The following is a 26796-nucleotide window of genomic DNA, read 5'->3' on the forward strand; positions in this document are numbered from 1 at the left end:
GTCTCCCTACAAGGTTTGTGCAATGTCAGAATAGACATTTTTTGCAGTTTGACAGGCAGATTTTTGCCGCTTCACTGTTGCGCTGGATTTGTCGTCGTGGTTCTGGCTGTCTTGTAAGGTCTGAAAACCACATCGCTAAGAACTTGATTATCTTAGATATTGTATTTCTGCTAATGAAAATCATGAGCATCGATGTTCTGTCATGGCATGAGCAGTGCAATAAAAATTGTGGAAATGTCCACCCTCCTGACAGCAAACTGCTGCCGCTGCTGGAGACCGCAGTGACGTGTTCAGATGTCTTCAGGGAGTCCACACAGAGCCTTCACACTTTTCCATTTATCACCAACACTGAAGAATTGTCACGTGACATCGCTCCTCTCCGTTCTTCTCAAATCTGCTGTCTGTGCTTATGGCAGTCTGTGTCCTCTTCTAATTTTACTTTCTCTCAAGTTTTCTGCTTAGATGCACACCTGACACGCTTGTCCAGAACGACTCCTACTCAGCTGATGTGTGTACGTCCTATTCCTGCCACTATAACAGTTCTAATCTCTCTCGGTGCAGTTTGACACCAGAAACAAATCTGAGTCTCGATGGGTCACTGCTGACAACTGGCCTCCCCCAGGGCCTGACAAGTCAGATAAATCAATGTGTAGCAGTTAGTGAGACTCACTGCCTGATTAGTGCTCTCTTCCCTGAACACAGTGGTGCAGAAATGAATAATCAGATGAAAAGAGTATATTAAGGAATGTCATTTTTGACATATAATTTCTGTACGTCAAACTGTTAAGAATCTTGACCTCTGTACACAATTCAACCACTTCTATGCAAAATAACCCATCAGCATCCAGTGTCTGAAACCTTGTTCATATAATGGTTTAAGAAAATTACAGAAATATGCTGATAAATCCAGTATCATATCTTCTGTCCTGAAATTTTGGTTAAAATAATATCCATTTAAGCTGAGCTGATGTATAATCATATGTTCACTTTCTCTACAAGTGTGAGTTTTGCAGCAGCAGTAAATTAATTTTATATTTCTATTAATTTATTTCTTATTTATTCAAATTTATTTTTTTAAAGTCTAAGTAACACTGCAAACCATGACCATTATAAATATTTTTCAAAAGTATAGCAAAGGTCACAGCTATGGCTTCATTTTTGTGATCGTCCTTGTAGATGTAAGTACTGCTGTATTATCAGGAACAGGAATTGCGACAGATAGCAGATCACTCTCTCTCACACACACACACACACACACACACACACACACACACACACACACACACACACACACACACGCACGCACGCAGTCCGAAGCGGGGTTGCGGCGAACCAGAGCCTAACCCGGCAACACAGGGTGCAAGGATGGAGGAAGTGGGGGGACACACCCAGGACGGCACACCAGTCTATCGCAAGGCACTCCAAGCAGGGCTCGAATCCCAGAGCTGCCAGAGAGCGGGACCTGGCCAAACCTGCCGCACCATCACCCCCCGCTTCATTTGTGTGCCATTTTGAAAACCTAAGCAGGGCTCCAAGATATGGGTGGCACAGCGAGCAGCACTGCCATCTCAGAGTGCCTGGGTGACGCAAGAGGACATGGGTTTGATCCCCCTCAGTCTGTGTGGAGTTTGCATGTTTTCCCCGTGTCTGCATGGGTTTCCTCCCACAGATCAAAGACGTGCTGTTCAGGTTCCCCCATAGTGTGTGAGAGACACAGAGAGACTGTTCCACTGATGTATGGAGGAGTGACTCAGTATAAGTAGTGTACCTAGCAGTGTAAGTCACCACGGTGAATAAGGTGTGTGGGCTCATAACACTACATAGAGTTCATTGGAAGTTGCTTTGGAGAAAAGTGTCTGCTAAATAAATAAATATAAGATTCTTTTTTCTCCTGGCCATCTTTCAGAGCCACACTCATTCAGTCCTTTCCTAACAGTGATGTCATAAATTGTAACACTTATCTTGTTGACAGAGATCTGTAGATCCCAAGACTCTCTGAGTATTTTGTAGCCTGATGTTAGGCTGAAAGTGTTGGGATTTCACTAATGGCAAGACTGGAAATGGTATTCAGCATATTGCATTTGCCAGACTGTGGACATTTCTGTCTCCTGTATAGGTGGTAGCACCTCATGACTACTGCTGTACACTTGATTAACAGTAGTGAGTTCTAATGACCTTCTTCACTCATAAGTTATCCATAAGGGGCAACTGATTTGATAACAAATGGCTTCTGCATTTTTTGTTAAATAAACAATGACAAAGTAAAATCTGGTATTTGTCACATCAGATTATTGTATTTCTAAACTTGAAGACTAGATAAAGTTATGTTCAAATATATAAAACCAGCATAGAATTGAAAAGAGAGTGCTAGCTTCCATGAATCTGGAAGACAGTTGTATACTCCCAATACCAGTTACGCAGATTACAACAAAAATAATAAGTTTCTGTCATGCCTTTTTGACAGAACACACGTATTTTTGAGAGTGCGATGTCCCTTTAAATCTGAGCGGTTGCCACGGCAACGACAGCAGGCAGGGATATGGTACGGTACGACGTGCCGTAAACTGACGCGGTACACATTTTTTTTTTAAAAAAAAAAAAAAAAAGAGAGAAAAAAAACGGGAAATTTTAATGTAGGAACAGAGAAAGAAAACCTGGAACGACGTTAGCTGGAGTCGTTCAGAATTTAATAGTCGGGATTCCTTTAGTCGTGCAGCTTGCTGAGCGCTTCTCTCAAACTGCCGTGTTTCATTTGAACTAAGTCGTCATGGCCGTTGCCGTGCATGGCGGCGGTGTGTAGCTTAGCTAGCCCGTGTACCTCGGCTAGCCGGCTAGTTAGCCACCGCAGCTAGCAGTAACTTAAATAGACATTTTTTTTGTCCGCTGTTTGTTTTTTAGTGGCATGACAGCAGCGCTACGGACTTGAAACGCAGTAAGGACAAGCTAGCCACATTCTCAGACCATTTTTATTTTATTCCTGTTCAACATGCGGCGGTACAGTACAGAGTTTTTGTCACATCTTTCCTCAGTGTGTTTCTTATTTCTTACAATGAAGGCAGATTCCAGTCATGTCACAACTTAGGGGGGTGATATCGAGTTGTTCATTTTGATTGAGAGCCTGGTGTGACGTTGTGAATTTGTGAATGTTTCTTAAGTTACAGTGCTGTCGTGTCTGTGTGTCTCGTCACTCGTGTACTGGGTGATATTAATTAAATTACAATCCAAATACCCTGTTTCGCCGGGTAAAATCGTGCCTAGTATCACCCCTGGCCCTGGCAGTTAGCTAACAGTCTGTTTATCCACTGACTTACTGTGTGTGTCACATGAAAACCTGCGAAGGAAGCTTGTCTGTGGGTGGGTGGGTGTGTGTGTGTTACACAGCTTTCTTGGCATCGTCCTTGGACCTCTGTGTGATTAACGCAGTACTTTTCCCTCCATTTTTTTTTTTTTTTTTAAATGGCACCTACACAGTTGAAATGAAGTGTGTACCTGTGTGCCGTTCTCTCTGTGTGTGAGACGCGATTGCGGCCGCCTGAAAACAAAACCCTCGGCTCGTGATGCTCTTCTTTGCAGGCTGCCCGTCGCCGTGGAGGTGCGGTACAGGAAGGAGGCAGAGCTGATGCGCTGAGTGGCATCGGCTCGCGGACGACATCGCGACTTCCCGGGTTGCCGTGAGTCAGCGGATGATGCTGGACTGCGCTCCTAGAGCGGAGGACGGGGACTGCAGCTGGGACTCCCCGCGGACTGGGGCTCGCTTCGCCTGCCAATGCCTGTGATCCCCATTCCCCGAAGGGTGCGTTCCTTCCATGGCCCCCACACCACCTGCATGCACTCGGCCTGCGGGCCCGTGCGCGCGGCCCAGCTCGTGCGCACCAAATACAACAACTTTGACCTGTACCTGAAGTCGCGCTGGATGTACGGCTTCATCCGCTTCCTGCTGTATTTCGGGTGCAGCCTTTTCACCTCGCTCCTGTGGGTGGCCCTGTCCGCCCTCTTCTGCTTACAGTACATCAGTGTGAGGGTCTTCCTGCGCTTCCAGTACAAGCTGTCTGTCATACTCCTGCTGCTGGGCCACCGACGCCTGGACTTCAGTCTCCTCAATGAGCTCTTCATCTACAGCATACATGTCACCATGTTTCTAGTTGGGGGGCTCGGCTGGTGCTTCATGGTCTTCGTGGACATGTAGAACACGGGAGAGAGAGAGAGAGAGAGAGAGAGAGAAAGAGAGATGCTCCGCAAACCACCCGCATTTTTGAATCCTTAGCTGTTCCGTCCGTGTTCTCAGCACTGGCTTTCTTTGTCCATCCAATTTTGAAGCAAGAGCAGGACTTTAATATACTGTATGTGGTTGTTGCCGGTGACAGCTGAGATTTTAAGGCTCCCGTCTAGAATGACTGAAGACTCATTCACAACAGACTCCACACAGTGGTAGACTATGGACTGAAATGGTGTAAACTCTTACCTGACTGAATGTGGTAGATTGTGATTCTGATTTTATCGCTCACTCATAAATTGAGTGTTTCTCGTTACTGCTCTAATATTTGCTTCAAGCTATCATTCAAAACATGATCAGTTATCCCGTTCCTCTCGCTCCTGTTTTCCGAGTCCAGCCGAAGACGCCTGCCGTTCTGACAAAGGGACACAGTGTTTCCAATAGTACAAAACAAACCCAAGGCATTTACCATCTGCTTTTGCATCATGGGAGTACATCTGGTCTAGAGGTTGTCACTGAGCCAGAATTATACATACTAAGCCCCATTGTTTTAGGATTGAGGTATCTCAGGCTTCCTGGTTTCCTGCTTAATATGAGACTGGCCAGTTATGCTGACAGTTACATGACTGTACAGACACAGTGGGAGAGAGGGAATTTCAATATTACACAAGTTGTATCACTGCCAGTAAATTAGTTGAAAAGTATCAAAATGTCATGTCACCATGTTCTATGATTAAATAGAAATGTTTAAAATTGGTATTTCTGATTCATCTGCTGTTTAGGGCATATAAGTCATTCTACTGCTAGGTCTTTACAAACTAACCTTTGTTAAATCTCTACATAAAAATATAAAATTACATTTTTCCAGCTTCCTGTTCTTATATTTAAATTGTGAATGATGTCAGTTTATCAAAAGGAGACTATTTGAATTCACAGATTTACTGAATACATTTTTTTGGTCCAATACTGGCCTAAATGTATATCATGTATAGTAATTTACTAATTTCATTATTAAGACAGGCCATATTGTTTCTGGTTATTTACAGTTTTTTGTAAACTTTAGTTTTTTTTTTTTAAAGTTTCTTTAATCTGTTTACATCCTTATATATTCAATTTGAAGTGTGTCTCTTGGGGCAAATTTTGCTGTGCTAATGACCTGTACAATTAGTTTCATTGCAGAAAACATCAGAGTGACTGTAGGAAGGGGTACGGTTTTATATATTTCACCCGAAAGTCAAGTGTTTAGCAGTTGTAAAGAACAGTGCACACATGTGGAGTCACTGATTTCTACAGGGAAGGAGCAGCATTTCTCTCATCTCCAGTCTCCCACTTCTCTCCACCTCTTATCCTTCAAGGCTGTTCTTTCGAACCCAAAAGTACACGAGTCCAGGGGCAAAACTTCTTGTTGTGCGGACCAGAAATATGACCAATATCAGTGAGAGGCGTTACACGCAAATTCCTGGGGCCTGGGGGGGCTCGGCTCTGCTCTTTCACCTGTGCATCTGTATCTTTGAAGACATTTCAGATCTGTGTGCAGATCGACTCACTAATAATCCACGCAGGTGGGGCAGAAAACTCTTGAAAAACAATTTGCGTCCCACACACGAACTGACCTGTACCTGAATGAAAGTGACCATAGCGAAGGTGGCATTATTATTATTATTATTACTATTATTATTATTGCTCACGTTTACGTGCACACGAGCGCGTTCCCCTGGAAGTACCCGTCTGTGTCTTTAAAAACTCCAAGTGAGTGATGTCAGGGAGAGTGTAGCGCGATAGCAGTCCATGTGCGCCACACTCCCTTCCTGGACAGTGTGGGAGAGACACACACACTCTTTCTCTGACAGTGAGAGAGAGCGAGAGAGAGAGAGAGAGAGAAAGAGAGAGAAAGAGAGAGAGGAGGGGCAGTTGGGGCAACAGAGCGTCGGGGGCCTCTTGGCGCATTCGGACCATCCATAACTTCACCGCGCTACAAACCGTGACACGTCCAGCCAAGGCAGCAGCGCGTTTATGGAGGACACGCATAGCAGGTCATTCCTTTTTCTTCTATCGTTCCCCGCTTCCTTACACCTTTCAGCCTGCAGTAATCCGATACGCTGTTTGTATGAATTAGATGCCTTTTTTGTTGTGTTTGTTTCAAAAAAAGGAGTTACCTGTACTGTACACACGGACTCGGAGGGTCTATCGGTGCATGCAGCAGAGTACTGTTTAATAATTTCTTGGTATTTCTGTTGTCCCTCCGCCTCCCCACCCCGACACCCGCCGTGAGTGACATTGATTTCATAAACCAACTTTATTTGCGACATTAACGGGCGCTGTGGCGGAATGTGAACGCGGAGTTGGCGTCGGGGATGCGCACGCCCGCTCTCGAACACCAACATCGCGGAAAAGTCGCGCCCCGGCGTAGCGTAACGAAACAGAACATTGTCGCGCAACTGTGTTATTCTTCCTTCGCTTTGCCAGGAGTACATAATGGATTTAATGTGAACATGCGATGAAATTCGCTCACAAGATCTTACGTCATTCTCAGTTCCGCCTCCACCCCCCCCCCCGTGCCGCCACCAAACTCTCAGAGAAGCACAGCGAAAAAGGGGCTTTTTGAACCGTATCCGAGAGATAAACATAATTATAAGATGCGAAACAATTTTGTGGATTAAGAAAAATGAGCGAAGCGGGGGTGCTTGAGCGACTTGGCGCCGCTCGCAGTGAATGCACGAGGACACACGGTCGCTGTCTCGCGCCACCAGAATCAGAGTCAAATCGGTTATAAAAACGTCCCAAGCCTTAGGACGATATTATAAAAACTAAATATTCCTTCGATTAGTTCTCCGCCGACTAGTTTAGCAATAACTGGTGTGGAAATAAAAACGGCGGAGAGAGGCGTGAACGGAGCTTGACCGGATGTTAGTCACTTTAAAAACTAATTACCTGGTTGAAAAATGACATATCAAAATATGTTCTGATTGCTCCTATACGCACGGGCTATAATAATTATGAGGAAAAATAGGCTGTATAGTGTCTTGTTACTAGAGCCAATTTAAATTTCCCCTACAGTACTTTAAAGAGGCCGGTTGCCAAAACTGAGGCGAAATTAAGGAGTTTGGGCGAGCGGAGTTGTGTGTGTTATGAGGTACAAATTTCAGGTATCTTTCCCCATGTTCGCACTGCCTCGGAGGGTTTAATTAATTCACTCGTCTAATTAATATAAAAAGTGTCTGTTCGTGCGCCTCTTATGAAAATTCAGATATTTTTTTTCCAGCGCTCACGAACAATGACCACCCAAAACCCCCAGAATGTGTCTGAAGACGTTGAGGAAAACACACAAGGGAAGGGGAACAAGGAAGGAGCAACTCAACTCCTCCTCCACTCTCCACCCTTTTCCACCTCACACACACTTCCAAAGCAAAGCGCTTCATCTTTGGCGTTCTTATACATTTTACATTATAATCATTAATCCGTTTAATGGTTTGGGTAAGCACTTATAAGGACTGGGTAATGTTTTACCATAACAACTTGGTGTAAGTACCTTGTTCTAGGGCACCGTAGCAATAGGTGGGATTCAAACCTGCGGCCTTTGGATCCCAAACAGTAGCCGTAGCCTCTGTAGCACCGGCTGCTTGTAATGCTTTGCTTCGGCTTCTCCCGCTTGAACGGACGGGTCTGGGGTGTAGTGATCAGGGGCTTCAACCCATGCTGAGAAAATGTTTATTTGCTTGCAAGACATCCTATGTCATAATTTTGGGGAAAAAAGTGTTTAGGATGTGTAAGTTACAGAACTGAAGTTGTTTACCTGACCAACTAGAATATTGGTTTGTGTTTGCTTGTGCCCATTGTGTGTGTGTGTGTGTGTGTGTGTGTGTGTGTGTGTGAGTGAGAGAGAAAGTAGCAATGCTTACAGCTTCCTCTCTAGAGGGATTTTGTTACTGTTGGAGGTCTTTGAGTCGCTTTACACAAAGATCGTTGTCGCTCTTTGCTTCTCTCACCTTCTGCCATGGACCTTTACTGTTGTTTTACGTGTGTGTGTGTTGTGTGTCGTGTATATACGCACTCGTGCGCACACGCACACAATATTTTGCGATCTAAAGCCTGATGTATACAAGAGTGAAGAAATAACGCATTGGAAGGTCTTGAGCTGATTGTCAATTTGCTTAGCGCTATATGGGCATGCTTTGCATAACAAATCGATCTGCAGCTCTGACAGCGTTCCTTCTGTCGCAGACTGGCATTCAGGTCAATCAAAAGCGACCGGCCATAGCAAGAGAGAGAGACGCTGCAACCCTGATCTGTACGACACGCACACATTTTCAGAACCGCTTGTCCCACACGGGGTCGCGGGGAACCGGAGCCTACCCGATAACACAGGGCGGAAGGCTGGAGGGGGAGGGGACACACCCAGGACGGGACGCCAGTCCGTCGCAAGGCACCCGAACCCCAGACCCACTGGAGAGCAGGACTGTGGTCCAACCCACTGCGCCACCGCACCCCATCTGTATGACACTGTTAGTCATTTTAAAAAGTTAACGGAACGACGTGAAGGTTCTGAACTCCGAAGACAAGGAAGAATTTGTTAAACCTTTTTCTTTTTTCTTTTCTAAATGCTTGGTCAAAGCAGTAAGTCATCTGAGAAGACCTTAATTAGACCAGAGAAAAGGAGATGAAGGTCAGGCTTGGAGCAGAACAATGCTGGATGGCAGCGTTATGATGTGCAGTTCTGTCCACGGTGCTTCTGTGTGTTCGTGCAGTCCTGACATGTGACAAAAGTACAGTACCTTGTCCTTGTGTAGTCTGCATGCAACCTTGTGAGTCTTTCCTTCGTTTTTGGTTTTATGTGCTCTGTCTTTCTCTCCCTTTCACATACGCTCTGTTGGTGGTCTAAGTGCTTGAGATTTTAATTATGGCTCTGTTGCTGTAAGCTTTTCTGCATTAAACCTTCAAGCTTTTCATTTCCTTTTGACAAAAATGAGGCACTCAGTCAAGGATTCAGTCACTCCAGTTTATTGTTGGGCAGTTGCAGTTTTCTGGAAATGGATCATTGAGCACAAAGAAGAGGAAAACAAAAAAATGTATTTTAAGAAAAGTATGTTTGTGATGAGTCCCAGTGACAGCCTCACTGTGTGTGTGTGTGTGTGTGTGTGTGTGTGTGTGTGTGTGTGTGTGTGTGTGTGTGTGTGTGTGTGTGTGTAAAATATATAGTAATTCATGACCATGTGCAGCAACTAAGATTTCTGTATATAGTTATTTATTGTGCAGTCACCATGGCAATATTAATATCTATATGTAACATTAAATGAATACAATGGAGAAAGTGTGGATCCAAGTACTGAGCCCTGTAGCACTCCATGTGTATCTTTTTATATAAATAGTTATCAAAATTTAGGATAATTTTAATGTGTTAATTAATCAGGCACTACCCTGGTTAGAACTGTTTAGGTGCTGTGGTTAAGATTATTTTTTTTCCATCAGTGTTAATTTAGCGGTGGCGCAGTGGGTTGGACCACAGTCCTGCTCTCCGGTGGGTCTAGGGTTCGAGTCCCGCTTGGGGTGCCTTGCGACGGACTGGCGTCCCGTCCTGGGTTTGGCTCCGGTTCCCCGTGACCCCGTATGGGACAAGCGGTTCTGAAAACGTGTGAGTGTTAATTTAACTAAGGAGCTGTCACAACTTATTTACAACTTTTTCATACTTTTCAAAATTATAGATTGCTTTACCACAACAGTTAAATTTGGCTTGAACCCTGACTGCGCCTCCAGTGAAATATTAGCAGTATTTAATTTTTGATAGGCAAACGTATGGATTCAGTCTAAAGAACATAGTATTTGTCTGTGCTTGTTTTGGCAGTTAAGGAAGATGGTTTGTGCTGAACAATTTTCTAAAAGGACATATTGCCCCAGTACAATGGACATATGGGGTGGACGTCCCTTTGCACTTTGTCTTATTTGTTTCTGCTTTGTACAGTTTCTGAAGTCAGTACATTTTTTTTTTTTTTTTTTTTTTTTTTTTTTTTTTCATTTAACATTAGCAGATGCTTTTCTCTGCAGCAACATAAATAGTTATTAAACCTTGGATGAAATTTGTTGGATACTGAATGTTTTTAGGTTTTACCTTATGGTAATCTATTAAAGTGATAGGCTAGAATATGGTGGTTGTTGTCACTAATGCCATGCCATTGGAGAAGTGACATTTTATTTGGGCCCGTGGGCTGGCTGGGGTTGAGAGCTGAGCCAGTTTGTGCCCTGTGTGCAGCTGAAAGGTATGTGGCTGATGCCCATAAGCTCACAAGGCCTCTATTCATTGTACAGTCACCACAGTGAAATTTTGCGCAGCTGTTGCACCAAACACGAACAAAATAAAATAAAGTCCAGTGGGCACATGAAAGCTTCTCAAAACCCCCTTTGTCAGGGAGCTCTAAGGTTCCACAGTGTCTGTATGAGCATCTGTTGATGAGGTCATACGGCACCTTTCTTTCCTTTGCCATGTCATTAGACCAGTTTACAGTGCTCTCAGCAAGCAGGCTCGAGGGGGCGTTGACCATGCGTGGTGTGGTCCAGCAATTCTCGCTCGGGTCATATCCTCACACTCAAAGCACTTCGGAAACGGTGGCAGCTTAAAGGTGAACATGATGTGATCTGAATCCTTGAACTGGCCCTTTTTGTTTTGGAAACTCATAAGCTAGAAGTGCTTCAAAAATGACACATGGCTACAGAGTTATTCTGCTGTGAAAGAGAAGTGGTGTTTTTTTTTTTTTTTTTTTTCTTCTTCCCCCCTTCTCTGTCAGTAATAAAAGTTTTGATAGTGACAGGGAAGTCAGGTTTGTTAGTCCATTGTGTGCTTATTGACATTTAAGTATTATACTGAAGATTAGCTCTGCACTTTTTTTGATGCAATGTTTGTTTTTTTTATACACAGAAACTGTTGTACTGATGTAAGATTTGCTGCACCAGCATCCATAAAATCTGAATAATTGCAACAAATCAAAAAAGTTCATATTAAAAAATTAGTCTTTGTGAGACTCGAATAATGTTAATATTGGCTTGAGTGTAATATTCAGATAAAAGGGCATGTGTTCAAATAGCTTAATATGTTCTGTGGTATCTTTGGGAACTGTTTTGGAAAACAGCACTGCCAAAGCATCTGAATAACACATTTTTGTGGGACCTCTGTACAAAACCCATTTCTTCACAAGAAAATCATTAAAGGTCTTTAACCACGTGATTTATTTGAGAACCAGCTACCAGTGTCACTATTTATTAATTGCCTACGGCTCTGGTTGGGGACCAGATTTTGTGTCCAACCAAAGGTATGGCAAAAGAAGCTTGAAATTCACCACACTTAGTTTCAAAAAACAGGTTCCTTGACTGGGGGAGGGAGTCAAATTTGCCCAAATAACTAGGCATTGTTCAGACTGCTGGGTGTAACAGAAACAAATCAAAGATTTTCAGTGATCTAAGAAAACAAATGTGAAACATGGTACGTTTTTGTTTGACCAACAGTTCAAAATCTGGCAGACTTTCAGCAAAACCTCATGTCTGCCTGTAAGTTCATGTCTGGTCCTGAAGAGTATTTCTACTGTATGAAAACTGTGTGATCACTGAAGGCATTACGGTCCTTTGGGTACCTTGAACAAGGACACAATCTAAATTGATTTAGAAAATATCCTGGTTTATAGTTTTGTATGAGATCATGTATTGTCGTGGGGGCGTGGCGGGTTCAGCCGGTGCCCACTGTGTGGCGGGTGTGGGGTTCAAGCCCTGCTTGGGGTGCTATGCAATGGACTGGCACCCCGTCCTGGGTGTGTCCCCTCCCCCTTCAGCCTTGCACCCTGTGTTGCTGGGTAGGCTCCGGCTCGCCGCAACCCCACTCGAGACAAGTGGTTGTTGATGATGGATGGATGTATTGCCAGTGTTATAGTTCCAGCTTATTTTCACAAAGTAGTTGTGTATGTTATTGACTTGCATATTTTACAGCATCAGTGTTAATTTTAGTCCTAGGATTAACATGGTATGTATTTAGTTTTGCTTGGTTATGCTAGTAACATTTAGGTGAAATATTTGTCGTTCAGTGCCTGTTGTGGGGAGTGAGGCAATGTGCAAGATGACAGTGACATTAATATGTGATACAGGGCAGGAACAGTCGGGTGTTTTGTGCACCAGCTTTGTGTCTGCTGTTGGCCAGCTGTGCTGAACATCTGAGTGAGACGATAAAGATTCTCATGTACCAGTTTACATCGTCATGTTAACTCGCGATCTGTTCTCATTTCAGTGGTACTCTAACAAACATATACTGCATGAGTATTAAGATTAGATGGTAGAATTTGTGTTTTCTGTTCCCCTTCCACTTTATGTATACATTTCTAAACATCCATGTTTGGGGGGGGAGAGGAAAATTCCTGCTGTCTGTCTTGGCTAGCATGGTGAGGCTTTACAGTGTCTAGGAGGGAACTGTTTAAGGTGCATTTGCTCACCCTGTGCTTTCCAGGAGCTTGTCCGGGAAGAGTGATGTTGTAAAAAATAAACACGTTCCCCTCAAACGGTTCGGGTCCTGTCTCCAGCTGTCCTGCGTGAAGCCGCTACAAAGCAGACTTGTTGGCCCAACCTGAAATGTGAGTGATGTTACACTTTTCAGACTTCCTTCCTGGGTGTGCTTCTTGGAATCATTCTTGAACTGAAAAGTCTTTGTTAGCTTTTCCTCTTCTCTGAGATTTCTGGTAAGTAAGGTTTACTCTTGGCATCATGCCTGGTAATATCACATGGCCTGAATGAAGCCAGATTTTTTGTCCCGCACTTCTCCGTATGTTTGTGTGTGTTTTGGGTTCAGCTCATGGACCTGGTTTGCAAAGGCGAGCCAGACTCTCCATTAACCTCTTGAGGGCAGGATTTGTTGTTGTGCGTCACAGTGAACATGGCTTTCATTGTCTTTGCTGAGGTTGAGCTTTGCTGAGGCATCACTCAGAAAACAAAGCAAAACAAAAAAACTTTTGCTTGGCTCGCGCATTGTCAGTTGCACTCATTTATCTGATCGCTCATTATGAAGTACGCAGAGATGTCCTGTTCTGCATCGCGATGTATGTAAGTTCTAAGGCATATAATGGAGAGAATAAACTTGAAATGACAGAATGAGACTGACTTGCAAACCCATGATAATCACTCTCGAGCTAACTGGATGCGTTATGAAAACTGAACAACGTTTGAGGAATTCTTTTTTTTTAATTTTGGTCTTCTTGCTGTTTGGTATTGTCGGCATCAGCTAACATGCCTCTAAATGTCGATTTGTATCTGCAGAGATCCTGATGTTAACATGTCAACGCATAGGTCCTGCCATTAGAATGGAAAAGGTAATTAATTCCATGTTTTTTCTTTGTTAAAGTGAGGGAACATCCTGTCTACGGGGATACAAGGAACAGAAGCCCTGATCTCATATTATTTAAGTGCCACCTTTATCATTTATTTACCCATTTGTGAAGCGGGGTATATCTAAAGGTATACTTTGAGTATTTACTTTGATCAAGAGCATGACTCTTGATACAGCAGGCTGATGATTGTGGAACCTTCAGGTATGGGAGTATAGGGATGACAACTGCAGGGAATTGGAACATTTTATTGTTTGTGTTATTATTGTGCAGGCAGTTTGAAGAAGTAGAAGATTGACTACTCTGTGCCTTCAAAATAAAATCTCTCCAGCCAAACTGTACACCATGTTTAACTGTAGCATCGTCCATTACTATTGATTTCTTGCATGAAGTACTGGGAAAAAAATGTTCCATTAATAACTGATGTCTTTAGTGGTGTACCTGTTGTTATAGCTTCTCAATTGTGTAGAGCTGATTTGTACAGTTGTGTTAATGCTGGAAATGAGTATGGATGTTGATTTTTATTTATTTATTTGTCCTCCCCTTCTCCTTGTTAGATATATGGCTGCCTCTTGGATGCAGCAGACATTTTTATACACAAAAGCACTGTTACTAATCCTGTTAAGGAAAACGGGGGAAAAACAGACGACACAAAAGTGAGTACTGGACTGAAAGATTAAGCGTATCTGTGTAATGAGAAAAAAATGTTAACCGAAATAAGTTAAATGCTCCTACATGCATTTTAAATAGGAATCAGATGAGTCAGAAAGCCAAGATATTTCCTGCAAAGTTATTACGTAAACGGCTAATTAATATCACTGCCTGGAACGTTTGTGAGAGACAGAAGTACCCCTGGGTCATAGAGGTTGCTTTAGGAAAACACGCCATAGACAGAAGTTTGTGCTGGAAATGAGTGTGTCATGACTGTTTTACTCTCCGATCTCATTCTGCGTTGACCCAAGACTTTTGAGAGGAAAGCAAAAGGATTTTACTGCAGTCTCCTTAGAATCCTGGCAAACAGACGAACTCTTATAACGGCGGAAAAGTCAGACCGACATCGAGCTCGAAGAAGCTCGGAGCTCATGAACAAACAAAAAGAAAATCCTCTAAGTCTCTGGGGCACTGAGGAGTGGTTCCTTATCAGTTATACACTGCAGTCACTACAGTTTGTACTGCATGTCAATATTTTTTTTTTTTTTTTTTTTTAAAAAAATAAGAGTGATACCCGGCCTGTGGCAGTGGCATCCATGAAGGGGGTTGGTGTCTCGCGTCTCCTGCTGACTGTGTGCTCGGTGTGTCTGCGTCATGCCAGCGCTCTGGGGCAGTGCCAGCACAGTGGAAAAAGCCCGGAATCCGAGGGAGGCCCTCTCCGCCGGGCCGTCGGGCCGGGCTTTGGACTGAGCTGCCCTGCGGCGGCCGTGCCAAGCGTGTTGACTAGACCACATCTCTGTGTCCCATTTCCCAGCTTCTCTTTTTCACATCCTGTACCACACAGGTGAGGGATGTTTTCTTCTCGGGCAGCGAACTGCTCTTATTTTCGGGGTTAGTTACGGCCTCGCCGGATGCTTCTTTTTCCTTTTTAAAATTCGACTTTATAGGCTGTGAGGATTAGATTTTCAAGTTTATGTGGTGTGAAGCACATACGCATGTGTGCCTCATTAAAGTGCCGCGAGGTTTAAATGAGGTGAGAGTCCTAGGGGAATACGAACGTGCTCGAGATCCTCACGGTCCATTATGTCAGACACCTGGTATAAGTAAGTATTCTGCTTTCTCTTCTGCATTCACTTTCTTACCTTCCTGTTTTTCCCCTCACTATCTCTCTCGCTCGCTCTCTCTCCGTCTCGCTCTGTCTCCCCCTTTCTCGTCTCCTTCTCGCTCGCTGTACAATAGTGCTGACTCACACAGGATCTTGGCATCTCGTCCTTAAAAGGCAGGGACTCAATGGCAGAAGAACACTGCAGCTTTATAAATTGACTTTTTATGGCCGTGTTGCTGTATCGTGAAAATATGCGTTGCCTCCACACGTACACCGATACAGTGGCACAGGCTTCGGGCGTCAGTGTGTAGTAAGTATACAGCACCTTGACAAGCCTTCGCGCACAGGATCGCAGCACAGACGGAAAAAAATGAAAGGACAAAATCTGGGTTCCTGTGGACCACGTGGCTACCGGGCATTGGTGTCAACGTGACCGCAGTACCATGACCGTGTTCTTATGGGCAGTGGAACGAGGAAACGTGCTGAGAGCTGTGTATTAATATTATCGGAATTTTTTTTTTTTTTTTTCTATGGATTACACTAATTACTCATACTTACATTGCAAAGTAAACAAGTGGTTTTCCTGCTGTTTCACTTTTGTTTTCCTACGGTACATGCCATCTCTGTTTGTAAATTTTCAGTAGCCACCCCCCCCCCAGGTTATCAGCTTTGATGCTGTTTTGTTGTACCATCGTCGTGATGCTTATTGAAATTTTTTATGTGTTTGTTTTGGTCCCTTGAAGGCTACCCAGGCTCACTCGGCTGTCCCGGCTCGGTCCTCCCATGCTTATGGGCAGTGGTGCTCTTCACCTCCCGGTAATAGTAAGTGGGGGTTAGCAATCATCTTCCACGGGCCCTCTGCAGGAGTCCAGTTTCTACTTTGTACGAAATGCTGCAAAAAGTAGAACGGAGAAGGGTGGGAACTGGCATCTCTTTTATATCAGTTCTTAAACGTAGCAACAGCTGTGTGGCTGTATGTAAGCTGGTTCTGCAGCTTTAGAAAGAATGCAGCGCTTTTGGAATAAGTGGCTCGGCCCATCCCTCCACAACGTGGTCTCGCGAAATGTGATAAAGCTCTTTTGAAAAAGGGGCAAAATCTTATCTGTGTTCCTGACATTGAGAACTTGTTTCATGCTTTTATGGGTTCAGAATAAAAAGGGCACCGGTACGGTTTTGCCCTGGTAGTGCCTCTATCTGCTCCTTCAAGGCTCCCGTTTCCGGACACGTGTTGGGACAAATCCGCTGGTGTCTTTACCTCGTTGTGCTGTGAAAGGTGTTTTCATGAGACTGCTTTGAGGAAATCCTACGGTTCCGATAGGATGGAGCTCTCCTTGCTCTTGGTCCGTTGACAGCATTGGCAGTCCGTGTGAGGAGGTGTCTGAATGCCATGCGGGAGAACGTTCACCTTGAGGTATGGAAGGGCTAGGTTTCAGCCTAGAATCCGACTGCTGTCTGCTGGTTCCATGAAATGAATCTTTCATTTTGGAGTATCAGGTACAGCTTCTTTTTTTAACCCACAGGTGAGCCTTGTTAACTGACCTTAGGGAATGACCTTTGGGTTGTGTTTTCTGGTCTGAGATGAGGGCCATGCTTCGTTCTCTGGCCTGATATTGTGGAAACTCTCAGGGCTTTATTTACTTGTTTGTTTGTTTGTTTATTTATTTATTTATTTATTTATTTATTTATTTATTTATTTTGATGTGTATCAAACTGAGGTGTGCAAAGGTCTCTGTAGAGGAGCACCATTAGAGTGTTAGACTAGGGCTTCGCAGCTCCTGGGCTTTGGGTTCAAATGTGGGACTGACCCAGCTCAGTTTGTGAAGGTTTCTGATTCTCCCCATTTTTGCCTGGGTTTCTTCCCATAGTCCAAAGATGTTTTAGGCAAATTTGTCACTCTGAACTGCCCTTGGTGGGTGGGTGGGACTGGCAGCCTGTCTAGGGTACCCTGCCTCATGCCCTAAACTCTGGACTACTGCAGCCCTGCATTGTCTAAGCAGTTTTTGATAATGGAAGAAGAAATGGTTAGGATTATAGCGTATCCTTTAAAGAAACACACTTCTTCTAAAAATGGTCATCTGTTGGACTGAATAATAAACAGTGACAGAAGCTGAGGGACACGGGGACAGCTAGTAGTGTAGCGGTTACAGCTGTTGCCTTTGGACTGCAGGGGCACAGGTTCAAATCCCACCTCTAGCAAGGTGCTTACTCTAAATTAGTCCAGTAAAATTAGCCAGCTGTATAAATGGGTAAATAATTAAGTACCTTAACATTCTAAGTTGCTTTGGAGAAAAGCATCAGATAAACAAATGTATGTGATGCATTATAGTATATTTGGATGTCTTACAGAGAACAACATTTATTCCTGATGATTATTACTGCTGCTCTCAGTGTTGATGGTGACGATAAATACAATAATGAGCTAGTTTATTAGTGATTTATGCCTTTCTGTCAGTCCTTAAACTGTGTCAAAGTGCCTTTCTGACAGTTTTAGCACTTAGGAGACATCAGTCCCGACTCGGAGTGAAAAGAGACATTTATCTGGACCCTCAATCGGTGCCACAGGCGCAGTGCCGATTCTGCCGTGCATCCCGAGTCTCGTCCACCCACCCGTCACAATTGAGCCTCTGTGAGGCGGCACATCCTCAGCCCCGATTGGCACGTCTGTTGCCAGGGAACTCTGCTGCTTCAACGTGGATGGAATTGTGTGTGGACGTTGAGGCGTATGAACACTGTGCGTCTGTGATTGTGTGTGTGTGGCACCAGATGACCATTCTTTATTATGGGGACAGCAGCAGTTGCAACTCTGTTTTTCCTATTTGATTTAAAGACGTGAACTTTGCCGCGATCAGACGAAGCGGCGGTCCGTCAGCAATTGTTCGCCATGTGGTTGGCGTCCCGCATTCCGCTCAAAGCGTTCTCAGCTGCTCTGGTACCTCAGCTCCCGCTGCATGGGTTCACCCGTGCCCCCCAAATTGAGAATATCATCCACATAGGTCCTTGCGTGACTCGGTGTTCTAAACAAGAACATGTAAAGGGCAGGCAGCTCCCATGAATCAGCGGTCCAGCGGAATGGGGCCATTTCTTATTTTATCAGAGATGTACAAAGTCTATATTTAGCGCGGTGTCCTGTCTGCCTGACTCGACATATTCCGCACTCCCCAGCTGGCACGTACGTTCATGTCTGTAGACTCTGTACCCAGCATGCCTGGCTGTGGCAGGGACTGCAATGCAGCTCTGTGCATTAATTGGCAGCCAGACAGCAGCCTCAGGAAAGTGGTATGAGGAGGAGGGGGGGGGGGCGTGCGGGCTAGGGAGGATTCCTGAGGCCACGCGGCGCGCCGAGCGCTTGGAAACACGAGGAGTTGTGGCGCATGAAGCGCGTGCATGGATGACCGCGGCAGAATAGCAGGGCTATCTACACCCTCGGACAAAAACCAGTAAGGCTCCCTCTTGTGTCGAGTGCAGGCGCTGATCCGTGGTGCTCGAGACCTTCCGCACATGTACGCGTGTGTGAAATTCATGTCCCGCTTCTTTGTCTTCCGTCGTGCGTTTCCTTTGGCTGCCTTCTGCGTTTTGATCAAAGCGCCGGAGAAGAAGGGAAGCTAAATGCCTTTCGGCGTCGTTCGGAAACTTGCGTACGGAACACGGCTGTTTTGCAGATATAGAATGTGTCTGTGCCTCCTTGTAGCCCCACCCCGTGCAAACGGCAGGGGAGCGGGAGGAGAAGGAGTCTCAAACAAAACTCCCCCAGGATCACTCGCCGTGCTGTCATATTTGGAACACCCCCCCCGCAGGCTTTCTCTCACTTTCAGGCCTTTTCCAGCCTTGCGTTCTACAGCTGTCCCTCTGGACAGCGACATTTGCTAAGTAAATCGACAAGAAATATTGATATACTTCACTACACTCGAGCCCCCCCCCCCAGCCCAGTCACAGACTCTGTGTTTCGTGACAGTTCCCTTCATCTGCATTCTCACACCCGTGATGTCTTCTGTTTGTTTCATAATATACCTGTGTCACCATAGACAGCAGTGTAACTGCAGTATGTAATGCCTTATATGTAGATATTCATAGAAACATGCAATGTAATATAAGCTGCTTATTAAAAATGTAAAATGTCATTTCCTCTGTACTCCTATGTTGCTCTTCTCCATGGGACCCATTTCCTGTAGCGTAACCCTGCTGCTCCGTTTCTATCGAATGAATCGACGTGTCTGTCCTTAAACTTTGTGCTTGTCAAACCCCCGCTCTGTCTCTGGCAGTAGCAGGTTTTTATTTTTTGTTTGTTTTCCTCTTCTCTTTGGTTTGTCCCTCAGTCTTTGCGACATATAGATGGTGCATTGATCGCACACAAGAACCCCCCCCCCCCCGACCGCGTGCACGCCTTTCATCATTGATCCGCTCCCTCCAGCTGCAGCACTTGTTGCTTGTCAGTTTAAGGCTGGGGGGGGGGGGGGGGGAGTGAGGGGACTGGAAGACTAGCTCCTTTTATTTTGCTCTCCCTTCCTTTTCCTCTTGTGCCCTGACTGAAACCTGTGCCGCAGGGCACCATTTTCTCATGTTCTCACGAGGACTGTGGTCAACGGGTCAGGTGGTACGAAGATACCGTAGAGAACGGTGTCTGGAGGGGGTGCGTGGGGCTCGGAGTTCTGCTGTATGTGTTCCTGGAAATGTAGCCCAGCATTGCTCAGTAAAGACATTTTGGTAAGAAGGGCAGATTAATTGGTTTCTGGGAAGGAATATAAACAGGCCTAATTGCATTTAGCATCACTGTTGGTTAAAGGCTATATTTAAAAATCCCCCCCCCATTAGTTTTTTTTTTTGTTCTTGCTAGACTAATGATGAGATCGTGGACCAGTGAAGCTGACTGTCTCTCTTTGTCCAGCAGGTACCCCCCGAGCTGGCTCTGTCACCAGTGAAGCCCTGAAGCCGCCACCATGTCCCAGCTTCTGCATGTGGAGATTCCCAATTTTGGCAGCACGGTGCTGGGCTGCTTGAATGAGCAGCGGCTTCTGGGCCAGCACTGTGACGTGTCCATCGTGGTGAATGGGCAGGCCTTCAAGGCCCACCGTGCGGTCCTGGCCGCCAGCAGCCTCTATTTCCGCGACCTGTTCAGCGGCAGCTCCAAGGCGCAGTTTGAGCTGCCCTCCTCGGTGGCACCTGCCTGTTTCCAACAGCTCCTGTCCTTCTGTTACACGGGCAAGCTGACCATGGCAGCCAGTGAGCAGCTGGTGGTCATGTACACGGCAGGATACCTGCAGATCCAGCACATCGTGGAAAGGGGCATGGATCTCGTTTTCAAAGCCAACTCGCCGCACTGTGACTCCCAGACTGCTACCATGGAGGACCCTGGCTCTGAGCCCCAGAGCCCCAGCAACAACCCGAGCGCCACTCTAGGGCCACCAGGTTGGGGAATCTCTTTGCCTGTTGCCACCCGGAGGATCAAACAGGAGGGCTGCGAGCCTCCGCTCGGGCTGCCCGCTATGGGGCAGAAACGGGTAACGGGGGAGGCAGGGGGCCCAGGCAACCGGCTCAGCAGGAGCGGCTCGGTTTTTTACACAGGAGCTGGCGGTAGCGTCATCTTCCCAGGCCTGCAGCCGTACCCCATCGCCACTGGAGAGCGATCTAGTCCTGGTGCCTCCAGTCTCCCTACTACTGACAGCCCCACGTCCTATCAGAACGAGGATGAGGAGTTTGAAGAGGAGTCCTACGACAGCGTCACGGAGGATGCTTATGGGCAGCTCTATGGGCGCACCAATCCTTACAGCAGTAAATATCAGCGCGGCCACCTCTCGTCATCCGTGTCCTTGGTCACCTTTGCCCTTATCCAGAATAGATGAGTGTCTCTTGTTGAGTACTTAGAATTTGGGTCAGAAACTGATTTTTTTGGCATGTGAGGAGAACTAAACATTTGAGAGAACATAACAGATTTACAAGGACTGCATAGAAGCCACCACATATTTGTTTTTGTTTTGTTTAGCCATGCGGACAGATGCAATATACAAAAGAGAAGATCTATGAAAACATAATACATAATGATACAAAAAGCAGTTGCAATTCTTCTTGCACTAAATGTGTTAGTGCAATGTTGGTATTAATATATTTATCAAATGATAAAACACTCATGCTGTTGGTTTGAGTGATGGTGGTACAAATGATGGTTATAGGAATTCCTCATTTTGTGACAAGCTTTTTGTTACCCTAAAAGTTTGTTATAAAATGGGACATAAATGAAAAACACTGGAAAATGAATGAAGATGTGTTGTCCTTTATCTGTTTTTAAAATACACTTGCTCCTTGTAGTTCCCGTTAAGGAGACAAACCTCTTCCACTTCATTTCTAATACCACTTTCTTCACTTTTCTAAAAATTTCTGTTTCTCGTGGAGTGAACAAGACCTATATTTATGCACCCAGCTGGCAGGTTTGAGTAAAACACCTAAATGTCTGTGGAACTGAATTAATTCAACTCATTTAACACGGCTCGTGTTCAGGTGAACGCTGCATGCGTTTATCTCTTTAAATAGTTTTATTTAATTCTCAGTAACTTAGTGAGTTTTAATGTATCTTGAAGCAAATTTTGCAATCTTCCAGCAAATTTTTCTTTAGACCTGTATCTGAGTTTTGTACAGAACCTAACCAATGAATAAACTGAGGAATGTCTATATTAACCTTTTTTGATCTAGACTGACTTGGGAATTACAAACATATTGTGTTAGGAACAGACTTCCAGCCCTGATTGCATTCATAAGCTGTTGAGCCAGTGCTTTTTGTCCAAGGCAGTGTCCTTTGCAATGTTATAAAACAGAACTTGAGAGGAGCCCGCTGCACGATATTTCGGTTTTAAAAAAAAAAAACAAAAGGCAGCACAGCAATATCGTAGTTTTACAAGTACCTTAAACCTGTCTCAACGGCTCTGTTTTGTGTTTTATGAAACTTATTAATGATAGTGTGATCTCATATCAAAACGGTACAGAAGAAGAGTTTTTTACAACTTTTTCAACACGTATGTTAAACTTCTGATTGTTTCAGTCCAGGACAAACAAGACCCAGTGAGCATTCCCCTGTCCCTGGAAAACCGCTCCTGTGTGCTCATTCGCCGAGACCTGGTGGCACTGCCTGCTAGTCTCATCAGCCAGATCGGCTACCGCTGCCACCCCAAGCTGTATTCCGAGGGGGATCCAGGGGAGAAGCTGGAGCTGGTGGCAGGTATGCCGCAGCTTGGCGTGCTGCTGGGAGAGCAGAGGAGAGCAGAGGTGTGCACACCCTACTGTAACATAAACCAGGGAGAGAGAGAACAGACACAAGATATTCTGCAGCAGAATCCAGGGACAGAATACACTGTCCCTGTGTGGATTTCGCCAATAAAATCCTGCTAGAGAAAAGAGAAATTCTTACGTAGCATAGCCTACAGAGAGAGAGTACAGAGCCAGTATTTTGCAGCAAAATCTTGGAAGAAAACAGAGTTGGACTGTCTTGTGTTGCATAAACCAGGGCGAGAACACAGAGCTGTGCAGTGTGGTGCAGCATAGTCCTGGGAGAGAGCAGAGAGACACAATGTTCTGCAGCGAAATCCTGGGAGACATGCATAATGTGCTCTGCTGCAGTGTAAAGTGGAGCATAATGGTAGAGGGTGGAAACGCACAGGAAAGCGAGCAGAAAAGTAGAAGATGTCTGTAGTCAGAGTTCCAGGCACAAGTTATTCCATGTTAAGTTTCCTTCAAAATTTACATAAGTGAACATCTGACCAGTGAGTTTCTGTTTAACCGATAAAATTGATGCTTTGTTAAACCTGGCTTGTTGCTGTTATTGCTTGTTTTGCCATATTCCCCATTCCCCAATCTAATCAGCACCTTCTTGAATGAATTTGCTGGAATAAGTCTCCTGGGGGGGGGGGGGGAAGACCTGCAAAGGTATTTAGAATTCCAAACTTATTTCAGCTTATTAAGTCTTTACGTAAAGACTTTAATGTGTTGATAAGTGAATTCCAAACAGCAAGCTGCTAACTGTTACTTAGTACATGGTGGTGTACAGTGTTACATTTATGCACCAGCCTACCTCTTTATCTGTGAGCACGACTAGGAAATTTTCTTCTCTAATTGAAGGTAAGAACATACGAGGTTGGACTCAAACCTGGTCATTTGCTTGCAAGGCAACAGCTGTTGGCACTAAGCTGTTCAGTGGCTAGGTGCTCCTGAGGGCAAGCTCTCTGGCTGTGCACTTGTCTCATTGAGCGATGCCACTCTGCAGCTTTCTTTGCTGGCTGGGAAGCCGAAACGGAGTGAATCTGAGTGGGAGGAATGAGAAGCTGTGGAAAGTGGGGGTAGAGGGTGGGTGTAACATAGAGGTTACTGAAAGCCTCCTTTGATACGGCACATGTGACGTCACTGCCCTCTCTGTCCCAGGCACCGGCGTGTTCATGACTCGCGGCCAGCTGATGAACTGCCACTTGTGCGCCGGGATCAAGCACAAAGTGCTGCTGCGGCGCCTGTTGGCCACCTTCTTCGACAGGTGGGTTCAGCCATCAAGCCCAGGGCTCTGCTTCCTTCGCGGTACACACGTCAGCTCTTAGTCACTTCTGCAGTGCTATCAGAACATCCTCTTTTTTTTTTTTTTCTTTTCTTTTCTTTGCTCTTTTCCCAATCAAACTCCTTTCCAGACATGTGAATCATAGAGTGATGGCAAAATGACAATAACTGACTGAGTGGTCCGGAGCAGCAGGCTGTAAATCGCTGGTTGCCAGATGAAAAGGTCCTTGTATACGGTGTCCACCGTCCCGGCATTTGCAGCTCTTCTTCCAATAGGTACTCCCTGTACTGTGAGACACCAGCATTCATCAGTCATCGGTATTTGTGTTGCACAAGTTTTATTGGTCTTCCTATTTTTTTCAACCGGTACAGACAATCCTCCGGCAACTTTAGTGCACCAGGACGGCGTCAGGTGACCTGTAATGCGTGCAGATAGCAGTCGGCTTGTGAGTTTTCAGGGGAGGAAGAACGTTGCCCTTCAGGTCTTCGGGAGGACGTGTGGTGCGGTTTCAGGAAGAATTATTACACAACTGAAATTCCCAAATAGCAGTGAAAATTTAAGAAGGGTTAAGACTAACATATTACTCATGTTTCTGCAGGACAATAGTTAATAGTTTTGAACAGTCCTCCATGGAAAAGGCTGTAGAGTACGTGATTATTGTGGTACTTTTTATGAAGACCTCAGTAATCTGTCCAGCGGCTTTAGGAGTACAATTAAAAGTATTAAATAATGTCCTGAAGTAGAACGAAGACCCATAATACAGTGTGACCTGTATGGAAGATGTTTCTGAATAAGGTGTTCAATTGATATTCCTGACTTAAGAGTACATATTCATTCAGTTAACTCCATTAACACTTTAGCAGTAGGATAAGTGCCATCAAGTTTGACTCATAGGGACCAGTCATGTGGGTTCCTTGGTAAAAGGGAGGATATGGAAGCACTTTACGGTTGTCTTCTTGCACAAGTCTTTGGGTTGTGCACACCGGGGGATCTGCCAGTTCTGCACATGGATGTGTTGAAAGGGTGAAAATAGTGGCTGTGATGTCCCGTGAGTCAATTACGGTGCTTCCCCAACAGGAACACGCTGGCCAATAGTTGTGGGACTGGAATTCGGTCCTCCACCAGCGATCCCAGTCGGAAACCCCTGGACAGCCGCGTTCTCAATGCTGTCAAGCGTGAGTCTTCGCAACCCTCACATGCGCCGTTTCACAGTGTTATGTCAAGCTTGTTTTTTCTTTGAACTTTTTGAATGTATATCTGCTCCTGTGCATGTGCTGATGAAGCATAGCTGTTGTACCCTCTTCCTCTACTTTTCTCTTGCCCCTCTTGCAGTTTACTGTCAGAACTTTGCTCCTAACTTCAAGGAGAGTGAGATGAATGTAATAGCGGCGGACATGTGCACCAATGCCCGGCGGGTGCGGAAGCGCTGGTTGCCTAAGATAAAGTCCATGCTCCCGGATGGAATGGAAGTCTACCGGGGGACAGCAGCTATGGGCGTAGGGCATGCCGTGGGTGGGGCTGGTCTGCCGTTGTCCTTTGAAGCTGATTTCAAACCCCTGATCCCCACCAACCTGAGCTTTGAGCAGCGGCTCTACACAGAGCGCAAAGAGACACTGAGGACTCCCTTGCAGTTTTCTGGGGCCAGTCCAGGGGCCAGCATTGAGGGCGGGGAGCCAGAGCTGGAAGGGCCCCAGGCAGAGGAGGAGCCGGAGGAAGAGGAGGCTCCACTAGAAAGCGTGGAAGGAACACCCCCAATTCTTCTGGGGAGCGAGCCGGGAGGAGATGGCTGCCAACCCCCGACACCTGGCGATCAGCAGGGGGAAGAGGCTGCGGAGGGCCTACATTTAAATGGCCAGTGAGGCCACCTTGGCCTCCGCAAACACCCGGTCCTCAGCCTCTCTGCCCTTAAAAGGGAACTTCGTACCACAGGGCGCATAACATTTGCCATGCTGAAATGTGCTGCTCTGGAAAACCGCATCATGCGCATCAGCAAGACACCTGTAGTGGATGGTGGAGAGGGTGCCGAAAAATGAACCGCATACAGACAAAGGCACATGCATGCAAACACAAACACAGCTTTCTAAGAGATGCACACCCTTGTCATTGTAGGACCTTCTGTGTGAATCCTTTTTTGCTGTCCAGTTATTCCTGTTAGTTGTTGCCTAAACAAATTCTCATCATGCTAAAAAATACACTGAGTATAAAACTACTCTTAAAAGTATTATTTCCTTCTTTTTAAGTGCTTCATAGAGAAGTATATATGAATACGTTCATATTCTAAAATGTAGCTTTTTAGAAAAGTAGGTGGGGGAGAAATATTGGAGTGTGTGTATTAATAATGAATGAAAGATTTTTCTCTGCTTTTTTTTTTAAATAAAAATGCCAGGAATCTAATTTAAAACCCTTAGGATGGGAATTTTGGAAGATTACAGGATTGGGATTTACCTCCTGTTAGAGGGTACACAGGGATTATTCCTTTTAGAGGGGAAAATTGCATATCTTTGCACGGAATAAAAATCTAGATGTCTGTTCGGTCTACAACATGTTTCCTACATTTTCAAATTACAGGATCTATCTTGGTAGCCATTCTGACTTTAAACCATTTTTTCTCTGCTACAAATTACAGAAAAGGAAGATGGGGTGCTTGTTAATATTGCTCTGTAGACTTTGGGCGCGGATTAAAATTTTCACCAAAGATCAGCATTGGTGAAATAAGAAAGGGCTTTTCCTAGACATGTGAAGCCCTGTGGTACCTTTACAAGGACAGTTAATTTAAATAGGTTTTATGACTTGTAAGGATCTCACTTCAGAAAGACGTGAATGTGGGCATGTGTTGAACATCCAAAGGTCATCTGCTCGCCTGTAGTTGCCAGAACCACTTGAAGAAGTCCATACCAAGACAAAACGAACTGCAATCAGTCACACAGAAAACACACTTGCATGCAAAACTAATAAA

At 45.1% G+C, this 26796-nt stretch overlaps 2 protein-coding genes across 7 annotated transcripts; both read left to right on the plus strand.

Moving 5' to 3' along the window:
- Positions 1 to 2616: 2616 nt before the first annotated feature.
- Positions 2617 to 4329, plus strand: tmem250 (transmembrane protein 250). Of its 2 annotated transcripts, none has more exons than XM_018759048.2 (2): positions 2617 to 2994; positions 3574 to 4329. In XM_018759048.2, exon 2 carries the CDS (start codon positions 3767 to 3769, stop codon positions 4184 to 4186), a length of 420 nt encoding a protein of 139 aa, XP_018614564.1. In that variant the 5' UTR covers positions 2617 to 2994; positions 3574 to 3766; the 3' UTR covers positions 4187 to 4329. The 2 variants fall into 2 exon arrangements, with proteins under 2 accessions (XP_018614564.1, XP_018614565.1); XM_018759049.2 differs by having other exon boundaries at positions 2617 to 2932.
- A 1750-nt stretch (positions 4330 to 6079) lies between these two features.
- On the plus strand, positions 6080 to 26796 carry LOC108938358 (nucleus accumbens-associated protein 2-like). 5 transcript variants are annotated; one of them, XM_018758887.2, is made up of 8 exons: positions 6080 to 6246; positions 13493 to 13545; positions 14118 to 14216; positions 20202 to 21082; positions 22344 to 22520; positions 23717 to 23822; positions 24918 to 25015; positions 25173 to 26796. In XM_018758887.2, exons 4-8 carry the CDS (start codon positions 20251 to 20253, stop codon positions 25697 to 25699), a joined length of 1740 nt encoding a protein of 579 aa, XP_018614403.1. In that variant the 5' UTR covers positions 6080 to 6246; positions 13493 to 13545; positions 14118 to 14216; positions 20202 to 20250; the 3' UTR covers positions 25700 to 26796. The 5 variants fall into 5 exon arrangements, with proteins under 5 accessions (XP_018614403.1, XP_018614404.1, XP_018614401.1 ...); XM_018758886.2 differs by lacking the exon at positions 6080 to 6246 and adding an exon at positions 12608 to 12813; XM_018758888.2 differs by lacking the exons at positions 13493 to 13545; positions 14118 to 14216 and having other exon boundaries at positions 20199 to 21082.

The sequence above is a fragment of the Scleropages formosus genome, chromosome 17 (assembly GCF_900964775.1).
Source record: "Scleropages formosus chromosome 17, fSclFor1.1, whole genome shotgun sequence".
Taxonomy (NCBI): Eukaryota; Metazoa; Chordata; class Actinopteri; order Osteoglossiformes; family Osteoglossidae; genus Scleropages; species Scleropages formosus.

Coding starts and splice junctions, on each gene's coding strand:
- LOC108938358 (XM_018758887.2), top strand. CDS start 20,251: ATGTCCCAGCTTCTGCATGTGGAGATTCCCAATTTTGGCAGCACGGTG. Junction 21,083..22,343: donor GCGCACCAATCCTTACAGCA/GTAAATATCAGC, acceptor TGATTGTTTCAG/TCCAGGACAAACAAGACCCA. Junction 23,823..24,917: donor TTGGCCACCTTCTTCGACAG/GTGGGTTCAGCC, acceptor CTTCCCCAACAG/GAACACGCTGGCCAATAGTT.
- tmem250 (XM_018759048.2), top strand. CDS start 3,767: ATGCCTGTGATCCCCATTCCCCGAAGGGTGCGTTCCTTCCATGGCCCC.